General features: G+C 51.4%; 2 protein-coding genes across 9 annotated transcripts in view; one reads left to right on the plus strand and one right to left on the minus strand.

The window, feature by feature from the left end:
- FYCO1 (FYVE and coiled-coil domain autophagy adaptor 1) overlaps positions 1-21,336 on the plus strand; it is an 80,030-nt gene that overhangs the window by 30,619 nt on the left and 28,075 nt on the right. For 7 of the 8 annotated variants that reach the window (XM_055557971.1, XM_055557970.1, XM_055557974.1 and 4 more), the window contains 5 exons: positions 419-537; positions 1,387-1,554; positions 4,065-4,214; positions 4,932-5,131; positions 7,777-7,921. In XM_055557971.1, the coding sequence (XP_055413946.1) occupies positions 419-537; positions 1,387-1,554; positions 4,065-4,214; positions 4,932-5,131; positions 7,777-7,921 (782 nt within the window). Of the gene's footprint in view, positions 1-418; positions 538-1,386; positions 1,555-4,064; positions 4,215-4,931; positions 5,132-7,776; positions 7,922-8,921; positions 15,956-21,336 lie in introns of those variants that run through there. The other variant, XM_055557977.1, reaches the window with a different exon arrangement.
- Positions 15,886-21,178, minus strand: CXCR6 (C-X-C motif chemokine receptor 6). The gene is made up of 2 exons (XM_055557978.1): positions 21,128-21,178; positions 15,886-17,708 (listed from the first exon to the last, which is right to left on the minus strand). The coding sequence occupies exon 2, from the start codon at positions 17,685-17,687 to the stop codon at positions 16,665-16,667; it is 1,023 nt and encodes a 340-aa protein (XP_055413953.1). The 5' UTR covers positions 17,688-17,708; positions 21,128-21,178; the 3' UTR covers positions 15,886-16,664.

The following is a 21,336-nucleotide window of genomic DNA, read 5'->3' on the forward strand; positions in this document are numbered from 1 at the left end:
CTACAGTCCATGGGGCCTCAAAGAGTCAGACACGACTGAGTGACTAACGCGCACACACATCGCACATGTTCTCCAGGTCAGTGAGTCTGACCTGAGCTGGAGCAGGGGTGGCGCTGAAATCTGTCTTCAGGGCTGTGACATTTTTCAGAAACCCCCATACCCTACAACCACACCTCTATCCCCACCCTGGAGCCCCTACACCCACCACAACTGGCCCTAGTTGATGCTCAAGGGACATAGTTACAAACGGGAATCTGTCCTACTCCACACACGTACTAGTTCTTGGCCTCTTACACTTAAACAAAAGCCCCTCCTGTTAGAAGTGCGCTGGCCAGATGGGGTGGAGCAAGCCAGTCACCGGGTGGCACCTCGCACGGCTTCTGCAGCCAGGCGTCTTCTCCCTGCTGTCCTGTGCCAGGCTGCCCAGGCAGACGTGCAGGAGAAACTGAGCTGCGCCAGCAAGCACCTTGCCGAGTGCCAGGCCACCATGCTGAGGAAGGACGAGGAGGGGGCCGCCCTGCGCCAAGACTTGGACAGGTCAGTTACACAGTCTGCCCGCGGGGCCAGTGGGAGAGTCCGCACGGAAGGGGTGGGTTTGGGCCAGTTGTTTAGGAAGTCAGCCACTCGTTCAGCTTTAAAAAGTCCTTTTGCAAGAAAAGCTGTAGACCCAGGGAGTGCTTATGTCGGAAGCATGCCACAGAGCATCCTTGGAAAGCCACTGCCTTTGGAGACTAGTGAGCTGAATGAGAAGTGGCCAAGGATGGGCAGACTCTGGTTCAGCCAGCCCCTCTCATAGCCTGAGACTCTGCAGTACCCAGAGCAGGATTCCGTAGGCCTCGAGGCCTCAGGTTGAACTCCTGGCCATTCAGAGTTAGTGCCTGCTCTGTGCCCAGTGCCACACCTCATGTGTAGAGTCCCAGAGAAACGTGGGGGACAGATGATCCTCTGCCTGGTCACCTCCAGGAAGCTGCGCCTCAGTTCTTCCTGTTCTGACTCCTTTTTCCTCTGCATATCCACCCCCCGTCACCAACCCATGCACCTCACCCATTGGGCTCCTTTTACAACCTCAGTTTTCTCCAAAGAAAAGTGGTACAGAGTTTGACCCACCTGGGGTGCTCTTAGTGACCTGAGGTCAACCTCCTCTCTTGAATGTCCCTTGTATTTGTTGTGGGGGGTAGCAATGTGTGAAGAGTTTGGGTGTGTGAGAGGAGGTTTGAAGGCTTAAGGTTTGAATATACACCCTGTGAGCGGAACAGTGCAAGGGGCTCCCCCAAGACAAAGGCTGGTAGGGCAGCGGGACTGCTTATTAGAGGCTGGGGTTAGCCCGGGGGAAGGAGGGAGCTGGAAATAGTGGGTGATCAGGACTACTTACCACTCCTCCACCAGGACCCAGAGGGAACTTGAAAGAGCCACCACAAAGGCCCAGGAATATTACAACAGACTCTGCCAGGAGGCGGCAGAAAGGGAGAAGAATGACCAGAAGATGCTCGCTGACCTGGATGACCTGAACAGAACCAAGAAGTACCTGGAGGAGCGGCTGATAGAGCTGCTCAGGTGAGTGTCGGGACAGACCAGGGGCCGCGGGCTTCCCCTGAGCTTGGCTTTTCTTGAAAGAAGTGTGACTCTTCTTGAAGGGACTGTTCAGGGAAGTGGGCCCCTGTCTGCTTGTGTTCTGTTGTAAGGGCACACACACGTGAACAGGGTCTACTCAGGCCCTTGGCAGCCTTAAAAGACAGGATTTCATTGTTCCCACTAGTGTGCGTCTGGTTTGTGTTTTCGTACTGCTGTGTTGATTGTTTTCAAACTCTCCATGTACTCAGCCACAGAGTGACAGTCAAAGACGATTAATATCCTCAGGGACTTCTCCACTCCCTTGCCCCTCTCTCATGAGTCCTTTTCTCCTTCTCCTCCATCCGACTCTCCCCAGCGCCTGGGGCCCCAAACTCCAGTGCATCAGGTAGCAGTTGTGTGCTTAGTCGCTCAGGCAGCAGACAGTGGTGTAAATGTGTGAGCCGGGCTGGAGGGGCTCTGAGAAACCAGAGGGCATGGCTGCGCTGCTACTGCCAGGTCCCCTCACTTCTTCAGAGAAGGTAGAAATCTGGATTTTTATGTGAAACTGATCTGAGTTTTAAATGTTGGCAAGTCATTCCAAAAAATTTGTAAAGCTTTTTGTATGGGAATCTTCTTTCTTTTTTGGCTGTGCCCTGTGGCTTGTGGGGTCTTAATTCCCTGACCAGGGATCGAACCTGTGGCCCCTGCAGTGGAAACCCAGAGTCTTAACCACTAGACCTCCAGGGAAGTCCCAGAAGTTTTCAAAAATACAAAAGTAGATAGCAGAATGCACCCCTCTGTACCTGCAGCCTCAGCATTATGCTCATTACCAAGTCTTGTGTTTCCTGGAGTCCTACCCATTTCTCCCACCTCCTCAAACTGTTTTGAAGCAAATCCCAAACTTCTTGTCATTTCATCCACAAGTATTTTTGTATGTGCCTTCCTAACACCGGGACTGCTTATTTTAAACAACCACAATATCATTACTATGCTTAAAAATATACTAATTCCCAATGTCATCAAGTATCTAGTCATTTTGAAATTTTTCCAATTGCTTTATAATTTTTTCTAGTCAGAATCTAAATTAGATCTGTGTGTTGCATGGTGATACGTTTCTTGGATCTCTCTTACTTAGGCATGGTTTCCCTACCATCTCTCTTCTTTTCCTTTGCAGTTTACTTTTAAAGAAAGCAGGCCATTTATCCCGTAGTTTCCTGTAACCTGGGCTTTGCTGATTACATCTCTATAGTGTCATCTAACATGTTCTTCCATCTTCTGTGTAGCCTATAAATTGATAGTTATAACCAGAGCAGTGGTTCTCAACCCTGATGCAAATTGGAGTCACTAGGGGAGCTAATGACTAAAGTAACACTCAGGTCTGGACCCCACCCAGACCAACCAGAGTGGAATTCTTGGGAGTGGGGTCCAGGTATCAGTGAGCAAGAGTTGAAAATCCCTGCTCCACTAGACACTGGCTCAGACTCAAAGTTTTGTCCAAAAAACTCCATAAAATTGGTTTATAGTTTTGGGTCTTTCTTTCAAGAACCACATAAGATCTGGTTAGCCCTTTCTTTACAGCGTCAGCAGCCATGCATAAGCAATGCCTAAATGTACTAATTCATTTGGGGTTGCAAATTGGGAATAATAAATTTTGACTAATTTGGAAGCTTGAAAACTCTGCCCATGTGCCATCAATTTGTAGACTAGGGACTCGGCATTTGTGACCTCTGCGTTCACACACCTTCCAGAAGTTTGTATTGGAAAAGCCCAGGTCCTGACACAGTTGCCACGTTGCCAGGGCCTGGGTGCCTGGCCTCCCAGGACCAGACAGAACAAGCCATGGCCCAGTTTGGAGAATGACTCTGGTCGCAAGAATGAGTCCTTCTGCTTCCTGACAATGTCAGGCATTCCTGAAAAGTCCATGTTCTCGTTTATATTTCAGGGGAACAGTCTTTGGTTGACTGGGAGTCCCTGACTGATGAGAGTGCCAGCTTCTCTCAGGGCCTGGGTGGCTCTGGTGTGGCTCTCAGTCATCAGTGGCTCACATGTTGCCAGGGCCATTAATTATTACTTAAACCGTAAAAACAAGAAGGGTCCCAAACATACTGAAGATTTGGGTGGGCGGTACATTCCTGGTTATTTGGCTCGCAGCGCACTGGCTGTCGTGTAATTGTGGCAGCACGTGACAGCCTAACCTCCCGGTGGCCGTGCACACTGTCATTTAGACCCCTGGGCAGCTGGTGGCCCTTGTTAGTGCTAGCAGGCCTTTGCGGTTGCCACCCCACAGGCCCCCATACCTTCACATGTGCCGTGTCAGATCAGGACCCACACTCTGGGGGACTCCTGCTGAGTCTGGATCTGCTGTGGGGTGACAGGTGACCTCAGTATCAATAAAAGTGAATTCCCCTCCTGTCTTGCACAATTCAGAAGCAGTGTTCTGAAGTGAATCCGGAGGCAGTTGCGTCATTTTCATGGACGTTGCCTTCTGTTTTTCTGACGTGGCTCTGTCCCAGGGACAAGGATGCTCTCTGGCAGAAGTCAGATGCCCTGGAATTCCAGCAGAAGCTCAGTGCTGAGGAGAGATGGCCCGGGGACACGGAGGCGAGCCACTGCCTCGACTGCAAGCGGGAGTTCAGCTGGATGGTGCGGAGGCACCACTGCAGGTCAGCGGGCGGCTCGCGGGCAGGGCCCAGAGCCAGAGCAGAGGGCTCCGGGCGGGGAGTTAGGGCAGGCGTTGGCGTGGCAGCCACTTGTCTAGGAAGAGCATGTTGTCTTTTAGTTTTGAGGGAACCAATTGAGGAGGGGGTGTTAGGCAGGGTCCCAGCAGGACACTCAAGGATCCCCAAAAGGGAAGAGAGTTGAATACAGGGCATGTGGGCAGAAGTAAGGGGGCCCCCAGGGATGTGGGACACCCAGAGACCCAAGTCTCGATGCTCGCTTGGCCTGTGGGGATCAGAGGGGAGATGGACCATGGAGAGAGCAGGGGCCGAGGCTCTGCCAGAGGAAGCAAAGACCTCCCTGCCCCCAGGACCCGAAGATGGGCAGGCAAGAATGAATTTCAAGTTGGGACGGGGGCGTGGAGAATCATCTTTGCTTTTAGAGCCCAGCACCCAGGTGTGGGATGCCCACCTGCATCATAGTGTCAGGGAAGGGAGCTCAGCCTGCCTGCTAGGACCCTAGGAAGTAAAACTTTCTCCCATCAGGTGTCACCCAGGCGGCTTTCTTGGAGTCTTAGGAAAGGGGCCTTGAGGCCATGGTCCAGAGCGGACAGAGTTGGGTGTGATGAGCCGTGTGGCGTCCGGAACCCAGTTCCAGCGCCGGGCAGGGCGCTCGCGGCCCCTGTGCGGCATCCTTACAGCCCGTGCCCATGTCGTCCCCAGGATATGCGGCCGCATCTTCTGCTATTACTGCTGCAACAACTATGCCGTGAGCAAGCACGGTGGCAAGAAGGAGCGCTGCTGCCGGGCCTGCTTCCGGAAGCTAAGCGAGAGCCCCGGCTCTCCCAACAGCAGCAGCTCGGGCACCAGCCAGGGGGAGCCCAGCCCCACGCGATCCCCGGCCCAGGCCACCGGAGGCCAAGGTCAGCTCCCCCACTGCCTCTGTTCCCCGGGGCCACCCTCCCCACCGCCCCACTGTGGCTGCTTAGCTGAGCCACGCCTAGTTCAGTACTTCCAAAGTGAGGCACTGAAACTTTCTTTTTGATGTAATTAGGATGGAAAGTGAATTGAAAAGGGAATAACTTTCTCCTGATATGATGCAGCATTATTATTTAATGTGAGGTCTGTTTGCCTCTTAACTCATGTACCACTGGTGGAATGCCACCCCACGCTTTAGAAAATGCTGTCTCCCAGGCCCCAGCCCTGAACTTCTGTCCCGGGATAACCGAAGGCCAGGCGTTGAATCTGGAAATGAGCGCATCCTTCCCTGTCTTCCCAGTAGCTCGTGTTCTCACTCAGTGACCGAGAAGGGCGCATTGTCTTTCACCTCCTCTCACTCAGCTCAGTAAAAGGAAGCGGGATTTAGTCCCTGCTGCTGCTGTTCGGAGCACAGCCTCACAGACCTCAGCCCAGGCCGCCCGCTCAGGACTGGACTGTGGTGTAGAGCACAAGGCGGGCAGAACTGCAGTGACTCGGGCAGCAGTGAGCGCCGTCTGTGCTCAGACACCTCTGCCTCCTGCAGCCAGAGCCCTGCCCTCCTCGGCTTCAGTCTGGATCCAGGCCAGCCAGCCTTCAGAGACACTGTTAGCTCCTCTTTTGTTTAAATGGATCATCAAGGAGGTTGGCCGGCGCCATTATTTATACTAGATACAAACAACTGCTCAAGGATGGGAAAGTGTACTTTGCACAGCATTAGTGTGTTATTTAAAATTTACTGAATTTTGAAAGCTCTTTATATATCCTGAGTATGATTTATTTATCATATATCTGTTTTACAAATGTTTTTTTCCCAACCTGTATCCTGTCTTTTAAAATTTTCTTTTGATGAGTATAATTTGGATAAAGTCCAGTCTATCAGTTTTTTTTCTTATGGGTCAATTTTTTTCTGTTCTTTTAATATCATATCTCTTTTTGTTTGACTCAAGAACTCAAAGGTCTTCTTTTGTTTTCTCCTAAAAGTTTTATAGTTTTAGATTCACATTTAGGTCTATGGTTCATTTTGAGTTAATTTTTTTATATGATGCAAGCTTTGCCCAAAGATTCATTTTTTGTAAATGCTTGTCCAGTTATTCCAACACCGTTGGTTGAAAGGTCTATTCCCATAGAATTGCTTTTGTGCTTTTCTCAAAAATAAGTTGCCTTTATATATGATTCGGTATCTGGACTTTTTGTTCCACTCCATTTACCAACGTGCCTTTTCTTTCACCAATACCACACTGTTATGATTGCCGTAATTTTATAATAAGTCTTAAAATCAGGCAGGGTGAGTCCTGCAATTTTATTCTTTATTAAAGTTTGGCTATTCTAGGTTGTACGCTTTTCCATATAAATTTTAGAATTAACTAGTCAGTTTCTACAAAAACATCCTGGTGACATTTTGGTTGGGATTGCATTGAGTCTCTACAGCAGTCTGGGGAGAATTGCCAAAGTACCAGAGTTGAGTCTTCCAGTCTACACATGGCAGAGCACTCGATTTAGGGCTCCTTTGGTTTCTCTCGGCGGGCATCATTTTAGGTCCCTGTTGGTCATTTTCCCTTCCCTCCTCTTCCTTCCCCCTTCTTCCTGCCAGCCTCAAAAGGCAGGTTCAGGAATGTGGCTGGGCCTGTGGAAAAAAGCCAGTCCCGGTCCCCCTTTTCAGCCTGTGCCTCAAGCCACCCTCCATTATGCAGACTTCAGACCAGAGGAAGAACATCCCTCCTAAAGCCCGGCCCGTCCAGGAGCTGTGAGGCAGGGCCCACTGGGAACTTGCAGCCCACATGAACTCTTCTCCTGACACGCCTGGCTCATTCTGGGTGTTTCAGTGACAACACAGGGTGGCATGGTGCCAGCATGCTGAGGTTGCTTGTTTTGATTTCTGACATTTCCTGCCTCTTCCCCTGCCTGTCTTTCTGCCTTACTTGCCTTTTCTTCATCTCAGGCCTGCCATCACAGCTTCCATCACATGCAGGAGGGTGCTTGTTGGCGGGGTGGGGCTGACTAGAACAGCAGCATCCACACGGCGTCCTTCCTACCCAGTGCTCTGCAGGGTTGGGCACAATTCTGTCGAGCTTCAGGGGTTGGTGGGGTTGGGTGGGGTTGGTGGGGTTGGGTAGGGGGGTGGGGTCAGTTCTTTTCCACCCTCTAGTGGACTGAGATGGAAATGCAGGTCACACAGAATCCTGCTCTCAAAGAAGCATGCATGAAGTGTGTGTGTGCTGAAGCAAGGATCAGCAGCAGGGAAGTATGTTTATCTTTTTGTTAGGTTCTTTCCTGATAAGGTTTTGATAAGTTTTTTCTGTCTAAGTAAGGGGCCTCAGAGAACATGTTAGAGCTTAAAACCCCTCCACGCCCCTGCCTAAGGGACTTCAGAGAAAACACTTTGTGCGTTCACTTTCACCTGTAGCCCCCTCATCTGCTTTTCTGAAACATCCCAACAGCCCTTGGTTTCCATCCCGACAGAGTTGCTGTCGGTTGAGCGAGCGCTGCAGGGTGCGTCCTCCTGGTTAGCCCTGTGCGTAGCTGCACTCCCTCCCCGTCCTGTGCATGACCATGCGTCTCTCCTCTCTCTCTGCTTGCATCTGTGCCCCAGGTGCAAACACAGACTGCCGGCCGCCGGATGACGCCGCCTTTGACATCATCACAGATGAGGAGTTGTGCCAGATACAGGAGTCCGGCTCCTCCTTGCCAGAAACACCTACTGAGACTGATTCTCTTGACCCAAATGTGGCTGAACAGTGAGTAGACATCACCTCCATCTTCTGAGTTCTCATTAAGTGCATGGTATTGTGCCTTCTTTCTTTTTTAAAAAATATCTATTTGGGTGCACGGGGTCTTTGTTGCAGCACTCAGGGTCTTCAGTCTTCGTTGCAGCATGTAGGACCTTTAGTTGTGGCGTGTGAACTCTTAGTTGCGTGTGAGATCTAGTTCCCTGAGCAGGGATTGGAGCCAGGCCCCCGGTAATGGAGCTTGAGTCTTAGCCACTGGACCACCAGGGACATCCCTGGCCTAGTGCTTTCTCATCGGAGGATTAGTAAAGCTCAGAAGCAGGGTCGCCTGTCTTTCATTAAGGGAAGGTGCCTGAGAACAGTGCTCAGGGCAGGTGGCCCTTGAACAGCACCGGGATTTGGGGAGTGGTCAGCGTGGAGCCTTGTCAGAGAGTTTCTGGGCGTTTCTGTCAGCAGTCCTCCTGATTTCAGCAACTCCATGAAGCCTTTTTTGTCTTGGGCAACTATATTAATCCACTTAGGCTGCCATGACAGATGCCATACACCAGATGACTTCAACAACAGAAATCTAATTTCTCAAGTTCCGGAAGTCCAAGGCCAAGGTGCCAGTAGGTTTACTTTCCCTGAGACCTCCCCTTGGTTTGCAGACGGCCGCTCTCTTCCTGTCTTTGCATGTGGTCGGCCCCGACCCTGGGCATGTGCACCCTTGTCTCTCTGGGTCCTAATCTTCCTTTCTTATAAGGACACCAGTCAGATTGGATTAGGGCCCACCTCATTGGCCTCATTTTAACTAACTTCTTTAATGGTCTTGGGCTTCCCTGGTGGCTCAGATGGTAAAGAATCCACCTTCAATGTGGGAGACCTGGGTTTGACCCCTGGGTTGGGAAGATCCCCCGGAGGAGGAAATGGCAACCCACTCCAGTATTCTTGCCTGGAGAATTCCATGGGGTCACAAAGAGTCGGACACAACTGAGTGACTTGTCACTTTTAATGGTCTTATCTCCAAAAGCAGCCCCGTTCTGAGGCGCTGGAGGTAGGACGTCAGCACGGGGACTGAAGTGCATGTGCTCGCATGCAGCAGAAATCCGGGATGACTTCTGCTGGATGATTCAGAAGAGCAGCCCTTCCTGGGCTGCCACAGCCGTGCTCAGAGCAACACACTGCTCTTTAAAAACCACGTCATAGAACCACTCATCAGGCCTGGTGATGGTGCCACAAGAAAGGAAGCTCAGATTAATTTCAGTTCTCTCAAGCGGTTTCTCTCAGAAGTTCCTCTGGCTTCAGCTAAGGCCTCTTCGAGCCCCAGAGTTCTAAAAGCAATAAAAAATATAGACAAGTCTGTTACCCAGCACTCCATGGAACCGAGGGACTTTCCCCCAACCAGCCTGGGCCCTGTCCCATCACCGTGACCCAGACCCTCCAAACCTTCCACTGCTGTAGATGGACGGCGTCCGGCACAGGGCCATCCATCCTTCAGCGCCAGCTCTCCATCGGCCTCCCCAGTTTTTCTGGGCCAGCTGTTTTCCAACAAAGCTTGTGAGGAGAGTGGTGCAAGGGCTCATTTCTAAATAAATGAAATAACTGCATCAAGTGCCACCGTACTCAAGCGTCGAGAGTTTAAGTCAGGGGACCCCAGCAAAGGTCAAGTTCCCCTTCCTGGCAGCCTCACTTGGTGTTTCTCAGCCCCGGGGTCCGGCTGAAATGCAGTTTCTTGTGCGAAGCGCTGCCTGCTCAGAAGCTCGGGGGAGAATTGACGGCCCCCGTGTGGGGGGCACACACTGAGTGGGCACAGTTCGTGGCCCACTCTCCATCCAGGCAGGGAGCTTCGTGAGCTTTTGCCCACTCATGCTGAGATCTCTGTTCCTTTCTTCATGCCCAGAATTCAGAGGAGGGCTGGCACCAGTCTGTCAGATTTATCATCTGGGGTTTCTGCTGCATGGGAGGAGATGCACTTAATCTTGGGAGGCTCTCAGCTCAGGAGATTTTAGGCTCCATCGTGTGTCCCTATACTCGGTTATGCTCAGGCTTGAGGGTGAGTGAACTCGCGTCAAGGATACAGCCAACCCCATCACCCAAGCAAAGGTGCTCACTGTGACCGTGGGCCTTTGCTTTTCCTTCTGAAAGGCCCACCTTGAAGCCTTGCCTGACTGCGTGAGCCTGCAGTGTCCCCCCTGACCCCCATGGATTTGCACTAAGCCACCCTTTTCCTTTGTCACCTGGCAACTCTTCTCTGACTGTGCCTTGACTCCTGGTCAGGTGGGTCAGGGGTCAGGTGAGCCAGACCAGAACCTCAGGGCCTTGGAGATGGCCTCGGGCTCTCAGGTGCATGAGAAAGTACCCCCGTAGCTCCCCTGTCACATCACCCCTCATCTTCCCCTTTCCTAGTAGGAGCAAAAGCAGAAGGTCTTTTGACCACTGACAAACGTGTGTGTTTCAGTCGTGGGAAATCAGGAAGCGTTCCAGGGAAAGGAAACTGCCAGCATGCTGGCCTCAGCGTCCAAGGCAGATCTGGGGCTAATGGATGGGTCTGCAGTCCCATGCCTAGTCTGTTTGGGCGAAGGGTAAGCCCTCCCAGTCAGTTCAGGGCATGCCCCGTCTCACACCTTGCTTGTACATTAACTGGAGGCAGACACCCGTGTCTCCTGCAGCTTTTTCTTAGGTTTAAAACCACCAGGAGTCTGAGAAAGTGGCGGTGGGGAGAGGGGTGGTACAGAGCCTGGGTGTGTGTACACGCCCTTACCAAGAGATTTAGAGAAAGAAAACAGCAAGTCCAAAGTAAGAAGTGGTCCAGGGTTCTAATCCGGGGAACAGAGGCCGCCTGGAGGTTATGTTGCTGAAAGCCCTTGTTGGAGCTTTTTCCCTCTGGAGCTGCGTCTGCGCGCCCTCACTTGGTCCCCGCCCAGCCCTCCACAGGGTAGGGGTTATGGTCCCTGTTTCTTGTATCGAGGCACTGAAGCTCAGGAGGCCAGGTAACTCGCTCCAGGTCAGGGGGTTGCAAGCGTCAGAACCAAGCTTTGTACCCAGAACCCCTCCCTCTAGTCACAGGCACGAGATGCATTTTGCAGCGTACTGCCGCCTTCTTCTGGCCCCGTTTCCCCATCTTCCCATCAAAGAGCTGCCCTCCTTCCTTACCTTTCGTCCACTCCCCGCTCCACACACGTGTCCTCAGGACAAACACAGTTGTCTGCCCTGGCCCCTTGGCTGTGACAGGACAGGAAGAGGTCCTAGAACCCAGGCGCTCAGGGAGAGCTCGCAGGATGCCTCTGATCCCTTAGCAGCCTCCGAGTGGCCCCGGGGCACAGGCCTCACCAGATGGGAAGCTGACATTCTCCAGACCCCGCGAACATGCACACCCCTCTCCACAGTCATCCAGGCCCACCTTCAGCCATCTCCCTGACAGAGGCCCGGCTGTTCTCAGGCCTGAAGCGGGCTGAGAAGGAAAGAGAGCTCCTTTCGCCCACAGCAGGGCTGGCCTTGAGTCCTTGGCCTCCCCCAGGCCTGCCTCCCCTCTTGAGCAGACCATGTCAGTGAAGAGCTTGAGCTCCAGAGTCGGACGCTCCTGGTCAGGTCCTGATTCGCTGCCTCTAGGTTCACCACAGCCCCCTGAACTGAACTTCCTCCCTGGCACATACAAGATGGGGCTGTACCCACTCCCACGGAGTTAAGAGGCTCAGGTGTGTACCATGTGGGAAGCCTTCCATGCAAGTGCCTTGTTTTTGCGATGTTTTCCCTGAGCTGTGAGGTCAAGGATCACGCTGTGGTCTCTACTGCATGGGCCCTGGTTTGCTGCACCTCATAGCTCAGGTGTCTTTACCAAAGAACATCCTGCCTGATGCCCAGGATTACTGAGTCCAAACTCTAGAGACTGCGCCAACCCACAGAGTATCTTAGCTAGCACCTACTTTAGAACAGGTGCTCTGTGGTCAATGCTTCGGGGAACTGTTGTGGGTTTATCACCAACCAGGAGATCCAATGCCTGGTATTTCAAACAAAACGAGAACAGAAAATGGTGAACATGGTTAAGGTTAGAAAGCCACCTTTTGTTGTTGTTCATTTGCTCAGTCATGTTTGACGCCATGGACTACAGCACGCCAAGCTTCCCTGTCCTTCACTGTCTACCGGAGTTTGCTCAAACTCATATCCATTGAGTGGATGATGCTAACCCACCATCTCATCCTCTGTTGCCCGCTTCTCCTCCTGCCCTCAGTCTTGCCCAGAATCAGGGTCTCTTCACATCAAGGGGCCAAAGTATTGGAGCTTCAGCTTTAGCATCAGTCCTTCCAATGAATATTCAGGGTTGATTTCCTTTAGGATTGACTGGTTTGATCTCCTTGCTGTCCAGGGGACTCTTAAGAGTCTCCTCCAGCGCCACAGTTCAAAAGCATCAAATCTTTGGTGCTCTGCCTTCTTTGTGGTCCAACTTCCTCATCCGTACATGACTACCAGAAAAACCATAGCTTTGACTGTATGGACCTTTGTTGGCAAAGTAATGTCTCTGCTTTTTAATACACTATCTAGGTTTGTCATAGCTTTTCTTCCAAGGAGCAAGCATCTTTTAACTTCATGGCTGCAGTCACCATCTGCAGTGTTTTTGGAGCCCAAGAAAATGAAGTCTGTCACTGCTTCCATTTTTTCCCCATCTATTTGCCAGGAAGTGATGGGACTGGATGCCATGATCTTCGTTTTTTGAATGTGGAGTTTTAAGCCAGCTTTTTCACTCGCCTCTTTCACTGTCATCAAGAGGCTCTTTAGTTCCTCTTAACTTTTTTGCCATTAGGGTGGTGTCATCTGCATATCTAAGGTTATTGATATTTCTCCTGGCAATCTCAATTCAAGCTTGTGCTTCATCCAGCCCAGTATTTCACATGATGTACTCTGCATAGAAGTTAAATAAGCAGGGTGACAATATACAGCCTTAATGTACTCTTTTCCCAGTTTGAATCAGTCAGTTGTTCCATGTCCAGTTCTAACTGTTGCTTCTTGACCTCCATACAGTTTTCTCAGGAGGCAAGTAAAGTGGTGTGGTATTCTCATCTCTTTAAGAATTTCCCACCATTTGTTTTCATCCACACAGTCAGAGGCTTTAGCATAGTCAATGAAGCAGAAGTAGGTGTTTTTTGGAACTCTCTTGCTTTTTCGATGATCCAATGGATGTTGGCAATTTGATCTCTGGTTCTTCTGCCTTTTCTAAATCCATCTTGCACATCTGGAAGTTCTCAGTTCACATACTGTTGAAGCCTGGCTTGAAGGATTTTGAGCATTACCTTGCTAGTATGTGAAATGAGTGCAATTGTGTGGTAGTTTGAACATCTTTGGCATTGACCTTCTTTGGGATTGGAATGAAAGCTGACTTTTTCCAAAAAGCCTTTCTGCACCTGGGTTAACCTGGCATCTCCGTCTTCAGATGAGTACAGAGTTGTCAGGTTCCCTGGTCTATCTTAGCCAACATTTGAGGGAAGAAAAGAGATTTTTCACCAGGGTTTTAGCCCCAGCTCTGCTGTGTGTGCTTTGTGAGGTAGTTATCTCTCTGAACTGTTTCCTCATCTGGAAAATGGGGTAGTACCAAACCTCCTAACAAAGGGCATTGGGTACCGTGGGCCACGAAGGAGTGGTGCGTGGAAGGGGCGCTGCCCCAAGAGGATAAGGGGAGCCAGCGCCCTGTCTCCGGTGCTCTCCACTCCACCTCTGCCCCTCCAGGACAGGCAGCTTCTGTTTTTTCTGTCCCGCAGCACCATTTCCTCATTGCAGGATGCCCGCTGGGCTTCGGGCTCCAAGTAGCCCCTGGAATCAGGGTCAGCCTGTGTTCTCCGCATCTCGGATCATGTGGCCCTGCCCTGCCCCTGGGCTGCAAGTGCAGGGAACTCAGTGGAGGGGGAGACCCTGAGGCCTCACCCAAGGCAGCCACAGCCCACCCGACCTCCTCCTGCCAGTTGCACCCCAGGCCCCTTAGGTCAAGCCATGGGTGTGAGTAGAGGCGAGCGCTGCAGGGAGGGGAAGGGCGGCTCTGAGACAGGGAGCCTGTGCTCCACGGGGCTGTCCTGTGGACAAGTGCAGAGTGAAAACCCTCAGGAAGCTGCATGGGCTGTGCCAGGGTATGCTGCCCAGGAGGGGGTTGGGGAAATGATCGCTGCTCCCCAGGGCAGCAGGTAAGGCCAGAGTGTGGGCCCAAGCAGTGCCTGGGGAGGCAGAGAAGCGGGAAAAGATGGAGCGGCCATGCTTTTCCTCAGGACAGGCAGGCAGGTATTCCTCAGCTGTGGAAGGGCTAGTGCAGAACCTTTTTGCGGGGAGCCTGGACAGAGGGCACATAACAGGCCTGGGGTGGCACGTGGCCTGAGGGGACTGGTCTTGTTTGACTCAGCCAGGCTGGCACCCAGGAGGGGAGGACCCAGCAGTCCCAGCAGCTGCCCTCCGTTGCCTGAGCAACTGCCCCCAACATGGCTCCGAGTGTGTGGTCACCGCCTCCCAGTGCTCCTGGACGGAGGGCGTCATCAGCCAGGGGTACGGGTGGTGAAACAGGCTTGGGCAGGGGGGTGCACCTGCCTTGTCCTGGGGTGCACAGACATGAAGCTATACTCAAAGCAGGATCTGAGTCACCCCAGAGCCCTGCCTTTCTCCTCACACCACACTGCTTTCCTCTGTGTGGTCAGAGGCCCTAAACTGGGCCAGGCACTTCACCCATTCCTTCCCAGTTAGGGCCTCTGCTTCTTGTTCTGGGGGTATTATTGGGGAGGCCAGGGGCTCATGGCCTCTCTAGCATAAGTGCTCAGCATTAAGGTGACCGCACAGAGGAGGGTGACCAACACCCACCTCTCTGAAGCCAACATAAACAGGTTAAAGGTCAGCCTTGTCACAGTGAAAAGGTCAGCTTTTGGTGTTTATGGAGCACTAGATGGTCTCTGTGGCCTGAGCAGAGCTCTCTGCTCTCCTGCGCTCTCTGTAAGGCAGCTCTCCCCATGGGTGTATTTAGCGTGTTTATGAAACAGTTGGTGGGGCCCTGTGGGCCCTGCAAGCCCAGCCTTTACACAGCTGGGCCATGCCCAGCACCTCTGCAAGGCACGAAGCCAACCCTCCCACACCTCACCAAGGCACTGCCACCATCTGGGGGGCCCTTCCTCCCCAAATGCAAAGAGTGCCAAGTGTTTGCTGTGTGTCCTCTCCAGCCCTCCGCATGCCCGGCCTAAGAGGCAACACTGTTAGGGTGCACGCTGCCCCAAAGTGGAGGTGGCTAAGGCATTACCAACTGGTCTTAACCCGGTGGCTCAGCGGTAAAGAATTGAATCTACCCATCAATGCAGGAGACACAAGTTCGATCCCTGGGTCAGGAAGATCTCCCGGAGAAAGGCATGGTAACCCCCTCTAGTATTCTTGCGGGAAGTTCCCATGGACAGAGGAGCCTGGCGGGCCCTGGTCCATGGGGTTGCAAGGAGTCAGACACCACTGAAGTGACTGAGCAGCATGCAGCTGGTCTTAGCAGCCCTTGACTCAGGTCTCCCCAAGGCTCAAAACCTCACTGTTCAGCCTGTTCTGACCCCCTCCCCAAGGTCTCTCTCTAGCTGTTCTCAAAGTATTCTCCATGTTCCAGTGAGTGGTTTTGCAACATGTGAGTCAAAAAGGCCACTTTAAGCCTGTTGAGCAGGTGCTGGGGTACAATAAACGTACACAAACCAGTGACTGACATTTAAAACTCCGTCTCATCCCGTGACCACACTTCAGAGGTAAGACGTGCTCCTCTCGTTCTGGGCAGGAGGTTAGAAGCCGCAGTGAAGAAGCTGGTTTGTTACCATTGGTATATCGATAGACCAGTGCCCTCAAAGATGATAGTCGTAGACTTATTTCCTGTTCCCTGAGCCCACGAGTGATCACCTTGGTTTTATTCAGGAATACCGCTTTAAGGTAGAATGTGTCTGAGAGTAAAAGTAGTTTGGAGACATTTTAAAAGTTTTATTTCTCAGTCATAAAAATCATATGCTATTTGATATGCATGTATGTGTATAACATACACATTTATACATGATTTGTATGTGAGGCATTGAATAATTCAGATTTTAAGAGCAAACCCACTGAGGATCCATTTCAGAAGTGCTGCTTAGACTCCTGACAGTCTGCACCCAGCTTTGCACACTTTTCTAGCCTTCTGTGGCCCACTGGAATCTTCAGCCAACCCTGTTTTGCTTTAGCCCATTCGTGTTTCCTGGTGCTAGTCCTTCCAGGATCAAGCAAAGATAGCAGGATTAACCATCTATTTCTATAAAAACAAAATGAAAGATGTGACAGAACCTAAACTCATTTCTATCAGGCACCTGGTGATGAAGGCCTAAGACACCAAGATCAGCACTGGTTTTCATGGCTGCTCTAATGTCCCCTGCTTACCAGCCGTCAGAAAAGTTTTCGGAACTTGGAAACCCAGACTCTTACCTGCCTTCAAAACCTTTGTTGGCCATGTCCCCCTCATCAACTCTGTCCCAGTCCCATTCTCAGTGAAGGAGAACCTGGGGTCTTGAGAATCACATGTCATTTCCTGGCATCAGTATTGTTGGGGTGGAGGAAGGAAAGCCCGGGCAGCTTTCAGACTCCCCTTTGAGCTTAGGCTAGGCTGTGAAAAAGCAGATCTGTTCATGCCTGAGAAGCAGCAGCCCGCCCCAGCTGCGGTGTTGGGTAACCTCTCCGTGAGAACGCACGCGCTATACACAAAGCCTGCCTCATCCGGAAGACACAGCCGTGCTCCCGTGACGTCCGGGAGCCTCCCCGAGCCCTACAGGTGGAACATGCTGGTGGCCTCCACGTTGTGAGACGCTGAAGCACTCCTGGAAGTGTCCTCCGAACACATGTGTTGGCCTGAGACACCCAGGTAAGGGAGGCAGCCTGCGTCTTTCACGAGCTTCCAGAAATTCTTCCGAAACTTGAGGCCAACAAAGGCATAGAGCACAGGATTAAGGCAGGCACGCAGGTAGGCAATGGCCTCTGTCACCATAATGGCGTAGTCGAAGCTGGTCATGGTGTGGTACTCCCAGCTCGTGCTGCGGATGAGCTTCACGAGGTTGAAGGGCGTCTGGGTCAGCAGGAATACCGCCACCACCAGGAAGATGATCTTCAGAGACTTGTGCTTCCGGAAGCCTCGAGCCTGAAGCAGGGTCTTGATGATGACTGAGTAGCAGACAATCATGGCAAGCAGTGGCAGGAAGAACCCCAGGGTCATCTGGATGGCCAGCACCATGGTGGAAATCGCCTCGTGATAACCGCAGAAGGGCTTGTCGTGGTAAAGGACATTGCCATAGATGATCTGCGGCAAGGAAACCAGCAGGGAAACCACCCAGATGGACGAGCAGATGGCCTTACCCCAGGCCATGCGCTTGGCCTGCTGGTTGTAGGCCTTGGTGGCCCGCACCACCGCGACGAAGCGGTCCATGGTGATGCAGGTGAGGATGAGCATGGACGTGTAGAAGTTCAGCGTGTAGATGCCCAGCAGGGCTTTGCACATGACGTTGCCAAAGACCCACTCGTGGATGCCTGCGTAGGCCCAGAAGGGCAGAGTGCAGACGAACACCAGATCAGCCAGGGGCAGGTTCATCAGGAACACGTCTGTCAGGCTCTTCAGCTTCTGGTAGAAGATGTAGATGACCAGCACCAAGGAGTTTCCCACCAGGCCGCAGGTGAACACCACCACGTACATGCACGGCAGGAAGAGCTTGCTGAACCGCAGGAAGTCTTGGTGCCCCTGGCTGCTGTCGTTGGAACCATTGAAGAACCCGAGGTCTTCGTAGTTGTACTCGGCCATGTCGTCTGTTCTGCTGGACCCCTGGGAGTCAGACCACAGGAATTACATGCATTTGGGTTAAGGGTGACCCCTCCTGTCTTCCCACTGTCCCACTGCCCACATTCAGGGCGCAAATGTGCGTGTATGTGTGCTAAGTCACTTCAGTCATGTCCGACACTTTGCAACCCTGTGGACTGTAGCCCACCAGGCTCCTCTGTCCGTGGGATTCTCTAGGCAAGAATACTAGAGTGGGTTGCCATTTCCTTCTCCAGGGGATCTTCCCCACCTGGAGATCGAACCTGCATCTCTTAAGTCTCCTGCATTAGCAGACGGGCTCTTTACCACTAGTGCCTCCTAGGAAGCCCCCTCCTGTCTTCCCACTGCCCTGTTGCCCACATGTAGGGGGCGAATAGTCAGCTTCTAAACGCTCCCACTGTTCTGCTGGGTAACAGCCCAGGATACTGGGGACAGCCTGTTCTGGGAGGAAACTGCTCAGCCAGGGACCCTTAACTTGCAATAAAGTTCTCAGGACCCCACCCACATTCCAGAAAATCCTGTGCTGAATGGCCTTGGAAGCAGAGGTCATCACATGGTGAAATGGGGAGCGTGTCCTTTCGGAAGGACTGCACTGGTCTTCACTGGGGAGGCTGTCTTCATCTGCCTGGGCCTCACAGCAGGTACCTATACAGCCTGTGCCCCATGTTTTGTGAGGTTGACCCCTGGACCTGGAATTGTGAAAGCCATGGCAATATCCCCCTTAGAGGGGGGTCCACCTTGATGGGCCTGGAAACCGAGAGGAGTTTGGTCCTTCCTGCCCCAGGTGGCCTGTTCATCCTGCCTCATCTTCCTGTGATGGGGAGACAGGTCGGGGAAGAGCCCAGGCTGCCCAGTGCTTCGGCTGAGTGGCTTCCTGCCCAGGGAACTGGGCGGTTCTCCTCACGACCAACCCCAGCCTTCCCCCTCCTTGTCTGTGTATGATATTCCACCCTTAGGGCCTCTGGTCTTCAGGAATCTCTTCATGGTAGAGTACCTGAGAAGGGAACATTGCTCTAGCTTTTACAACCAACAGTGTAGAGCTGAGGGGTCTCCTTTAACAAACGGAAGAGCTGATGGAAATGGGATGTCAGGGGGATGGGCAGCCACAAACAGGGCCGATGGCCAGCCTTGCAGTGGGGCTGCTTATAGCAGAGATGAAATAGCTGTCTTTCTTGCCTGGGGGTCCTAGCCCTTCAAGATTATCACCCCCTGTGACCCTGCTCTGGGCCCTGTGTCCCCGCTGGGGACCACAGAGCAGCCCCAGGGGTGACGTAGTCTGGTGTGGGAGCAGGGGCAGCTTTGGCAGCATCAGCCTTGGGGGGTCAGGTCAGTGACCTGCAGACACTCAGCATGCAGGGGCTCGTGCAGTGACTGGTGCCATAACCCACTGGCACCTCAAGGAGAGCTTTAAGAAGAACAGGCCTTCGTCCAGCAAAGGCAGAATATCAACCAGCCAGATAAGAGGGTGCAAGAGAGATGATTTCTCCTTTTGGTCTCCTCAGAGACTCGACTTTTCCCCATGCTGGGTCCTGACTAGAAGGGATGTCCACCTTAGCGCTACCACCTTGGTTGTTCGTGGAGTCAAAGCACCCTCCTGCTCCAAGAAAGGACCTTGCCTTTGGGCTAGGACTGCTTAGTGCTAAGCCCCTCCTCCTGGACCACAACCGTTGGCTCAAAGAGTGAAAGGCCGGCCCAGAGGCATTGTGCCCCACCGTCTCTGGGCTGTAGGTCAAGTGGGTCCAACAATGATGTGTCTGTGTTACTGCTTCACATGGGGGCAAAACCATTTATCATTTAGAACATGACATTGAAGGTAATGTCACATCTGCATTATTGCTGGACTTACTCTTCCCTTGAAAAATGCAGTACACTGGCATTGCAGTTTCCTCAGAGGACCCGTGCAGATCCATCTGTAACAGTTGGTAAACTTAAACAGTATTTAACAGATTGGGACTGCATGGTTGTGTGCAGATAGAGTATTAAAAATTACTTTCTCTTCTAGAAATGTTAAAAGCACTCATTTCTGTATTTTCTCTAACCAAAGTCCTAGGTTGATTTGTGAAAATTTAAAACAATAATAATATATCCAACTTTGGAAATAGTAAATATTTGATAATGAATAAAGAAAATATAATCTCAGCATAAAATAGAATATGATTGAAACGTTCAGGAAGCACCCTTGACTTTGGAAAATGCAGTGCATTAAACAGTGTTTTATTGGAGCACGGTTGGTTTACTGTGTTGCGTTAGTCTCGGCTGTACAGCAAAGGGAGTCAGTTACACATACACATATGTCCACTCTTTTTTTTTAGATTCTTTCCCCATATAGGCCATTACAGGGTGTTGACTAGAATTCCCTGCACTATACAGCTATATAGTAGTGTGTATATGTCAGTCCCAGTCTCCCAATTTCTGCCCCCTCCAAAATACATTTAAATTGCTCAAAACAATGTAAGCACAAAGTAGATATGCGAAATACTATTTGGCTGTTACTATTACAACGAACAAATGACAAAGTGAATGTGAAATTGATCATGATCTCAACCTTCTTTGATAAGAAACCGCTTTGAGAGTCTCCTAAAAGCTGCACATCGTTTCCCTCAGTGATGATGTACATACATGCCTGCAATTCCGGGGATTCATGAACTCTAAATCCCTCTGTTCCATACTCTATGGACCTTGTTTAAGAACCTACGATTAGCTCTATGGTTTTGACAAAATTTTTTTTAAAACGAACAAAAATTACATTTCATCAGCAGTTCACCCCTGACTTGTAGAATTAGTAGTGACTTATTTCCCTTCCTCATTTAAAATTTTCTGTATTTTCAAAAGCTGTTACAGTTGTGTATTGATGTACATGGAGAAAAGAAAGTAGACCATAAGCTAACAACGGTCCTATAAAATGGGAAAGAAACAAAAAAAAAAAAAAGGGAAAAGAGATTAGTCAGTGAACAAACACGGGTAGCTAGCCTCCCTTTATCTCCTGGGGAGGCGTGATTGTACCGTTCCTGTCAGCAGCGTGTTTAGTTTTTAGTTCAGTTGCTCAGTCATGTCCAACTCTTTGTGACCCCCTAGACTGTAGCCCACCAGGCTCCTCTGTCCATGGGATTCTCCAGGCAAGAGGACTGGAGTGGATAGCCATTTCCTTCTCCAGAGGATCTTCCTGACCCAGGGAATGAACCTGGGTCTCCCACACTGTAGGCACATCATGTTACCAGCATCATCTTACAGAAACAGATTAAGTCACAGTCCTCTACTCTAGCCCTGTGGCAGCAAGTGGCTGAGCTGGAGTTTGAGCCAAGAGCAGTTGAGCTTGAAAACCCGGGCACTTGACTGTACCGCGCTGCAGGCAGGACTCGGAGAATCCCCCCAAAATGTGGGGCTAGCCCCTCTTTTAACTATAAAGAAAAAGATAAATGACTCACCGGTAGAGCTGCCCTTTCAGTTTGTTGATCAGATGAGGTTGCTCACAGCAGCAAGGTCTGCCGTTGTCTCTGATGTGGTCCAGGTTTCCGTTGAGTAGTTGTGAAGAGTCCTCAGTTGGTGATAGGAGACCCAGCCCTTCCCCATCTTGCAGGTCAGAATCCACATGACCCAGCCTGCACATGTGTAATTTGGGGGTCAAAGAGACAAA

This window comes from Bubalus kerabau, chromosome 20, assembly GCF_029407905.1.
Source record: "Bubalus kerabau isolate K-KA32 ecotype Philippines breed swamp buffalo chromosome 20, PCC_UOA_SB_1v2, whole genome shotgun sequence".
NCBI lineage: Eukaryota > Metazoa > Chordata > Mammalia > Artiodactyla > Bovidae > Bubalus > Bubalus kerabau.